Source organism: Morone saxatilis, unplaced genomic scaffold, assembly GCF_004916995.1.
Source record: "Morone saxatilis isolate NCDOM2014 unplaced genomic scaffold, NCSU_SB_2.0 Contig0, whole genome shotgun sequence".
Lineage (NCBI taxonomy): Eukaryota > Metazoa > Chordata > Actinopteri > Moronidae > Morone > Morone saxatilis.
The window spans coordinates 8,835,044-8,844,360 of record NW_023339650.1 but is presented as its reverse complement, the minus strand read 5'-3'; the positions used below and the strand labels follow the sequence as shown (position 1 = coordinate 8,844,360).

At 37.7% G+C, this 9,317-nt stretch overlaps 1 protein-coding gene across 4 annotated transcripts in view; it reads left to right on the top strand.

Annotated features, from left to right (window-relative positions):
• The window catches only part of tpk1 (thiamin pyrophosphokinase 1), a 57,891-nt gene that overhangs the window by 37,174 nt on the left and 11,400 nt on the right, over positions 1-9,317 (top strand). For 2 of the 4 annotated variants that reach the window (XM_035652599.1, XM_035652606.1), the window contains exon 9: positions 5,556-5,597. The exons of 1 other annotated variant lie outside the window; for it this stretch is intronic. In XM_035652599.1, the coding sequence (XP_035508492.1) occupies positions 5,556-5,597 (42 nt within the window). Of the gene's footprint in view, positions 1-5,555; positions 5,598-6,151; positions 6,295-9,317 lie in introns of those variants that run through there. One more of the 4 variants, XM_035652613.1, reaches the window with a different exon arrangement.

Genomic DNA, 9,317 nt, shown 5'->3' with positions numbered 1-9,317 from the left:
TGTGTGTGTGTGTGTGTTGATCAGCTACTGTGTGTTGTATATTTACTCAGCACACCTGTGAGATGGCCTTCTGAATGGTAATGAGAGGGACTTTATACATGAGAGTCCTATGCAGATTAGCCAGTGATAACAAGATGCCTAATTAATCACATGCATATTTAGAAGGCTGGAAGTAATGATTTCCCGTTGGGGTTGGGAGGAAGGACCGGAATATGTAACAAAATATAGGAATATAATTTTTTCCTCGTATGTTTGAGTGTTCATATAACAACATTGCATCTTGTTATACCATCTTTCATTGATTTGTGAATTTGTTTTAACCGATTAAACCTGTGTCTGTGTATGGTTTTCAGTTCAACTTCCTCAGGGGCCAAATCAGCTCTGTGCACTAGCAATACTCTTGGGTGACACCAAGACTCTTTAGAAGTCCATTGAAATGATCCCCCACACTTGGGTTCAAAGCATGTCTGTGATGAAAAATATATGATCTTTCTATAAAGAAAGACTTGGGCTGTCAGCCATTACAGCCTTGCTGGCCCAAAGGAGACATTTTGCTTACATCCAGAGCTTGTTTTAAGTTTTGCCTTGAAGAATAAAATTCTGTAATGATTCATATTGTTTTGATCCAGAGTGTAAATTTAGGATGAGTAGTCAGTTATTGAGCAAACTTTATTTTTTTTTCTGGTTGTTGTACTCCAGGGCAGTGTAGAGGAAGAGCTGAAATATCCTTGGCCCAAATTAATTATATCATGTGTTATTTTTTTATGTTAGCTGATTAATAATTTATATTGTTGTGAAATTAGATCAGACGCAGTACATATGTGTACTCACAGAGCTGAGCTTGAGCTCGAAGTTAGAAGATACAGTTTTTGTCTCATTGAATTTTTGTCAGTCTGTCTTGAATTTATATAATTTATATTTTCTCTGTAAAAGTGTGAAGTGGTTGGTTTTGGAATTAATTGGCAAAGTTCTGAGGCTGAGACAGAAAAGGCAAAATAATTCAAATACAATTATTTTTGTGCACAAGAGTTGTAAAGCATTACAACAGGATCCTCATTGACAATTTAAACATTTCCCTTTTAAAGACAAAACCATCTGAAAATGACCAAAATAAATATAAAATACCTTGATAGTGATGCTGTTTATGGTAATAAACTGAGATATTAACGTATTAACATATTCTGTGGTATTTATGGTCACTTACTGCAACAAATATCAGTGACATTTACCTTGTTATTATTCATTTAAACACACAATAAAAGCACAATATATATATTTTTGAATTATACAAACTTTTCCTAACATAGAAATGGGGAAAATACCACACAACCACCATAAGTAAAATTCTGTTAATCTCCTTTATACTGGAGTAATGGTCGAAGTTTTGCAGTGTATATATATCAAAACCTCAAGAAAATGTTTGGCTAAATATAGTCATTTTGTTTAATTGACCGTTTAAGTCTTGAGGGCCTGGCAAAGACACCAGAGTGTGAACTATACTGGAACCTTGGATCACATGAGTAGATGCCGCATGGCACATGGAGAAATGAGATACTGCTGGCAGCACAGTCAATACCTGAAGGTCATGGCCGAAACAATCTGCTCACTAACTTATCTAGGCAATAATGGTAGATCAGTTGAGGCTAAAAAATTTACATACATTTGAATCAGACATTTAAATAGAAAAGTAAGTTAGAGGTGATGGTTAGTGGATGTTGATTTTGGAGCTGCCAGTGGAATAGAAACATTAGGAGTCATTAATAACCTAATTTTGCTCAGGTTGGTGCCTCTAATAAGTTTGTCATGATGCTTCCCAGGGCTGTTCCTGTAAGAAAGAATACTTGATCACACTTCAGTTTCATTTATTGCCTCTTTTTTTGTTAATTCTACTCCTCTTCTTCTGCACTGATGCCATAATGAAGATCATATCACCTAGAAACTGCAATAGAGGTTGAATGCACAGGCTTTGCATAACAAACTCTTCAGAGCCTCCAGCCCTTTTGGGCAGTGAGGGAAAAAAAAGAGAGCAGGAAGGGCGGTCTGCAACGTCACCTAGGCAGTGGAGAAAGCTGCTGGATGGCCGTGGCTCAAGAGAGTCTTTGTTGAGACTGCTGTCTAATGAAAGGGACTGCACTGCGGTAATGATACTAAAGGAGGGGAGTGTACTACTAAATAATGAAGTGACTGCAGTGTAGTAAAGGTAACAATGTAGGAGAGTAGTGTACAGTGTTCTAATGAAGTGGATGCTATGTGCTAATAGCCATGCAGGAGGGCAACATACGTTCTGCATTGTGTCATTAATTTAATGTGATGAGAGTGGACCTCTGAGTTGGTGGGAGTCTGGCATGTGTAACACTGCCCTCACTCACATTGTAAGCTGTAGTAATTCACACTGTCCTTTTTCATGTTCTTCCCCTTTACCTTCCAATTTGCTCTCATTCTCATCTTCTCTCACACTTCCACTATCTCTTCCCCCTCATTATTAGATACTGTGACAGCTGAGCCACTTATCACTTTCTGTATGTTACATTAATTTTCAATCATCAGTTCTAAAATCCCCCTAGGAAACTGTCAGTAAATACTGTGTGTGTGTGTGTGTGTGTGTGTGTGTGTATACACATAAATTGCCATGGTTTTGCTTGTATCTGTGTGTCCATACGTGACTGAACTTGTATTCGTGCATATTTGTGTATCTTAAAGGGTGGAATTGTGTTGTGGGATGTGGACAGTAGCTCAGGGCAATATTCCTTAATGATATTATTTCCCATGAAAGATTTCTAAAATTCATGTTAGTATGTTATGCACACACCATTATACACCCTGTCCTTCCACTTTTATGTGATAACAAGAAGAATATCTCTGTGTCATCTAGCCGGGAGAAGAAAGTGTGTTATCAGAAAGGACAGAAACACACACACAAAAACATAAGCTCAGAAAAAGTATGTGCATAATGTACATGCAAATACTGGGTTTTACTATAAATACATATATAGTATATGGACATAGAATTTCTTCTAAGGGGCTCTATGTTATTTTCTTTCAGCTCATGAGGAAAATTAAGTGGGCTATGGTAATATGGTAATATAGATTTAGCTAATTATACAGATCAAAAGGCCTGATGTTGAACATGTCTTACTGTTTTTCAACACAGTGAAAGACACAAACACAAATTCTCAAATAAAAGCTTGTACTCAGATTATTAAACAAAACATAGTAAACTCAGCATCATGTCCATTTTCATAGTAGTTTTTTATTTGCTTGTTGTTTTTATTTATTCTTTCTTTCTTTTACTGTAAAGCTGCTGCCAATGAAACTCAAAACTTCCTGCAAATGTTTCATATTAAAAGCCTGACAGGAGAGGGGGATGGTATTAAGTAAAGGGCTGGTTCCGACTGCAGTTAAGGTAAATAAATCATAGCTTTTTGAGAATTTACTGTATATACATATGGTGACTGAAGTTCCCACCAGCCAACCTCTGTAAAAGATGTGGCGGATCTAATTCTGATACTAACAAATGCTTGAATGTAATGACCAGGGCAAAATGGTTATGACGAAAGACAATGCCCTGCCTAATTTTGTTCATAACACATGTAACACGCATAGTTGTTGGGTGAGGTCAAAAGTCAAGAGGGAGCGTCATACAAATGGATAAATTGGCCAGGTGGGAGCGACCTATAGTCAGAAATAAGAAGTGCAAAAAAGGGGAAAAAATAGATTTTGGGAAAGAACTGAAAGCAGGATGAAAAACGATTGTGATGAGATGACATATGAGAGGGAGAGAAAGAGACAACGGCAGGCGTCTCATTCAATTGTTGTTTGAGGATGCTGACACACAGCAGGAAATGGAGGATTATTGAAAGTGTCAGGAAGTAGGAGCTTTTAGCAAGAGCTTCTACGCATGCTTGTGCACACACACACACACACACACACACACAAACCTGGCTGTAATGTAGTCAATTTATAATAACCTATTCTTTGCTTTTCCTTTTTGTACAAGAGGTTCTTGTTCTCTGATTCCATTACCTAATTGTCCTCTTCTGTGCTCACTTCTTTTACTGTTCCAGTTATTTGATATTCAGACAGGCTTTCTCTAGGACGCTTTACCATGGCAGATGCGTCTACATAGGCCAAAAAACCTGCTTCATCCAGTTTATTTATTACCTCCGCCAAGGAAGTTATGTTTTCAGTGCAGTTAGTTCATTGTCTTTCAGCAAGATTACTAAAAAAAAACTACTGGCCCGACTTTCATGAAACTTGGTGGAAGGGTGTACCATGGTCAGACATTGTGAGATAGGTCAATTGTTAACACTGGTGTCTATGGCAAAATTAACCAAATCCGTTGCACATGTTCTCTTCTAGTTTCTTTTTTGTGTAAATCTTGCACCTATTTCAGACACAGTGAACATTTGTTGTATGTTGGATAAATTCATGGTATCCAACTTGAATTTGCAACCATGCTCTTGACCAGGGTTTAACATATGTGTAGCACTGCTTAGCTTTGACAGGCAAGGTGAACACGTGTTTCTCAAGCAACAGAAAGATTATGTGGTTACTATCAAAGGAACTGTCGCTAAAGGAGCTGTCCTCTAGCCCCCCACAACCATGGAATTCTGCTTTTACAATCTATATATTTCAACATGGTTTATGTTGTATAAATTGTTGTATTAAAGTAATACTTGACATTTTGGGAATGAGCTTGCTGAGAGAAGGTTGACCCCACTCTTATATCTGTAAATGTGAGGCTACAGGTGGTATAGCTTAGCATAAAGACTGCAAACAGGTAGTGTTGGTGGTTGACATAATAGCAAAACAGAATTCTATATAGAATACCCTATGGCAATCTTGCCCTAACCATTTATCCACCTTCTTTCAAATGAGACAGTTGAGACAAATGAGACAATTACTTGTGACCAAGAATGGTTTCTCCTGTTGATGCTGCTCCTTCTGCCCTGGCCTCACTGTGGCAGCAGTTTTCTTGTGGTATCTTGTTGCATCTGCCTGAGAATAAGACATGCTTCAGGGTTTCTGTTTTTGGCTCCACTGACTCTGCTATGGTTTAGAGCGCTCTCCAACCCTTGTCCAATAATGTCAAACTGGAGGTGGGAAGTGAGGCGCTCTCCACTCTTCTACTAATGGCTGCTTCTCTGCAGAGGAAGTGATTGTTGTTTTCTAATGTGTTTTAATAGAGGAAATCATAGTTCAGACTGAACAGCATTAACTGAGATTAAGAGAAACAGTAGTTAGTCTCCACTTCTCTCATAGTCAGCCTGCTTTGTGGCTTGGCAACTGATGGTCCTGGGAATGTGTATTGTGTTAATGTCTTACAGATTCAACTGTCAAACTTTTGAAGAACAAAAACAATAATTTTATAATAATAATTTAATAATTTAACATTTTCTCTTATTTTTACCACTGTACCCAGCAACCTGGAGGAGGACGATTCTTCTTCTCCTTCCACCTTTCTATCTACTTCTTAGTAGCTATATGCCAAATGGATACAAATAGGAATGTACTAGTTTTCTTTTAACTTATTCTTTTCCGTTTTTTCATTTTAGATGTCCTGATCTTCTGCTGTACTGCAATCTTATCTGCATCTGGTAATTTCATTGACCAAACAATGCAGCAATGTGGAAGCTTTCCTGGTGTTTGTTTTTACTTCCATTTGCTTGTTCCACCTGCATATAATGTATAGACATATTTATAACTGTAAATGCAAATAGTGTTTGGGTTAAAGTTGACTTCCCACATTTCAATTAAATTTTGAATTTCAATTGACCTCAAAATGAACCACACCCTGTGTGAGTTTGATTTGCTTAAAAGAGATCTGACTTTGTTAGTTTAACACTGTTTAGTTCTCTTTAGAGGTTGAAACAGACAAAGTGTGAAAAAAGATAAAGCTTTTCAGGTGTTTTGCACTTACCCTCAGGCTTCTACCACAGGCTGTTTTTAATGTTGTTAGTTGTGTATGCAGTGCAGTCCAGTACTGCTTTTTAAAATCAGTAATGGTGAGCATAATTTATTTTTTATATCAAATTAAATATGGTTGCAAAGTCCTGCTATATGTTGCACTTTCTTACAAGCTTAAATATTTGTAGCATAAGAAATGGCAGACTCAGATTTGAACCGTTTTTTCTCATATCCTTTACTGTAGAAGCTCAAACTGGGTTGCTGATACCAATGATTATGCAAAATAAGAGTGAGTTCTTTGCACTCTTGATTGGTCATGCCCGGGCACATAAACCCAGACCAAGCTCTTGTTGGCTAGGCTCTGATGCTTGATTGGTGTTGCCTGCAGTAACACTTTAACACCCCAGCCAGTTTATTTGCATTAAGTAGCCCTAACCTCTACTTTTCCCTGCTCATTTTCTTTGCTGTTGTGCTTTCCATTGCCCTTGCTCTACCCTGCAGAAAATAAGTGGCAGTGAACTGCCCACAGCAAATAACCACTGTAATATTAATCTGACATAAAGGGATGTCATTGAGTCTCCACAGCCATGAAAGCAGGAAAGGAGTTACCCACTGGTAACCACTGACATGCTCAGCTATAGCACAGAAACCTTTAGACCAAACTGTACTTATGTGTTAATGTTCAACCTTGTTACAGTTATTTGGCGTTTGGGGTATGCTCTACACTGTGGATTTATTCACGCTGATTATAATGTTTAGCACTGTTTGGCATTAAATCTTGCAAACCTGGAGATATATTCAGCTCGGCAAGCCTCATACACGTGCTGATATTGGCTGGTATGTTAATGACCTGAATTATTTTCAGCTTTTGTTTTTCATCCCTGTTTAGTTAACATATGTGTGCAAATTCATGAAGCCAAGGTCATTATTCCTTTCCTCAATACGCACCTACACACCTCTGCAATCTTTTCCCCCCTTGAAGCATCAGAAGGACGAGACACAAGCCTCCATAGGTGCAGTAAGCACGCAGCAAAGATCTTCTGTTACCTTCTGCAAACAATTATTGACACCTTATCCATATGCCATACACACACATGCACACAGATTAAAGTGTAATGAGAAGCTCATTCAGAGCAAGCCACTAAAGCCCACTGTTATTTATAATGCAACACATTTAACTATTAAATTAAGTGTTTGTGAATCTGCCCTACATAAAGGTATAACATTTCTCACTCTTTGAAAGTTTTAAGCTAACATTATCCCTTGACACAAATAGAACTGAGCCGTCATGCTGAGGTTGGATTTTAGTAAAAGAAAGCAGGTGTGGGTGGATGATGGAGAGGTAAGGGGTCCAATGTAGGTTTTGTAGGCCTTGATAATGCTGCGTCTCAAAAACATGGATCTATGTTTACCATTTAGCCTGCATGTGTTGGAAGCAGTTGCTCAAAATAAAACAATGTATTCATGGATATACTTTGTTCTACCATCATTAGTATTTTATACAGGAAGGGGGTTTGGAGGGGGTGTATATTGAGAAAATACATTCATAAATTCGTACAGCAATGACTTTTATTTTGTCACAAACATAGGGCCATTTTTCCGATGTGTGATGATGCTCCAGTGTATGGGAGAGAGAAAACACATTTACTGTGTTTGTTTGGAATATCTAATGCATGCGCACAGGACATATTCAATTTGAATGTAAATATTAACATGAATAAGAATTTATTATATTTACTTATATAACAATGTTGGATGCTTTACAACACTCTAAGCCTTCATACATTTTATAACTTTTTATTGGTGAGTTGGACTTTTAAAATTCTCAAATATTGTTAAAGCTAGAACCTGTTAAAAGGTTCTGTCTTATATTTGATATTTAAATTTAATATTTCCTTTGCTTTTATAGATATTGCTTTTTTAGAGTTGTTGCAGTGCGTTTACATTAGTGATATGAAGGCTACCTTTGGGAGACTTTCCTTGGCGTTCATTAAAAGGAATTGTAAAACCCTTACACCTTCATTTACGAAAGAGCTCAAGTTAAACAGACACATGCCCTGCGAACGGAAGTTATGAAGAACACTAAATGGCTTTGAGAAGACTGAATGTTTTAAATTAAACACACTGTACTCAGTGTAGATGTGTCGTCTCTGGCTTCAAGCGAAGTCTTTAAGGGCAGTTATCTTCTATAGCTTTTATGGCCTGTGTATGTTTAAAGTTAAATTATGAGAGTCTTATGATTTGACAGTCCAGTCAACAACATACTGCTGTCTTCTAGCGCTTGACACCAGAAGACAAGTTTCTTCCTCTGTGATGATTTTGGATTCCATATCAAACTAATGTTTTATTACAGTGCTACTTAAAGATGCAACAATATCTAGTCTACATCACATGCTATCAGTATGTCTCTGAAGTTGATAATCCAATGTTTTTGCAACTTTCATCTGTTATAGGGACTTCATGCTAATGTTTGTTATTCAGACTTTCTAATATTTACGCGACAACATGTATGATATCCTAATTTTTAATGTGACCTATACTCTGAGCTCAGCCTTTGCCCTGTGTGGAGGTCAGAGGCCACTGCTGACATATGGCATTGTCACTGTTGTCACTTTTTGGGACTTTTAATCTCTCCAGTGGTTTTGAAGTTCAATGTGGAGCTCTGTCAAAACCACAGCAGCCACAGTTTAAATGACCAGCACATGCTTCAGACTTTATGCTTTGTCTTTAAACACTCATTTCCCATTATGCCGCTTAGTGACTGCCATCTATTACGTTCCTAAAGAAGTAAATGGGGGTCAAGAGCTATTGTCAGCAGATGAAATTCCTTCCAAGCGTGCATTTTAAGGACTAAATCACCACAAAACTTTATTCCAACAAGTAAAAAGCAAAGCCGTTATGGATGATTATGGTTATGAAGGTCAGTGAGACAATAGGTCTCCATCTGTGACTGACAGAACTACTGTCCTATACGTTTGTGTCCAAGTGTGTGTGTTATGCACTAGCGTGCAGAAAACCTCCTTAGTCATTTCTTTGTGACTCAGCCCTCTTCCATCTGACAGCTTAATATTAAAAAGCCTTCATCCTGCAGCAACACATTCTGAGTTATGGCTTCTGGCACGGTATGTGTGTGTGATTGTGTGTGTTAAAACCTGCTTCGTCATGATGTTTTTGGCTTAGCGTGGATCATAATGAACAACAAATTTGAATAGCTGTCATCCACAAACCAACTCTTCCCCGCATAGCGTGTGTGGGAGGGTATGAAGGTATCTTTTCTTTTATATGCTTGTGTTTCGTATTAGTGAACGTGCACGTGTGCATGTGCATTTGTTTCACTGTGTTCTTGTTTGTGTTTCACTGCGTGTCCTTTTATGTATTGTGTGCAGATAAATATATATGTGTGTGTGTGT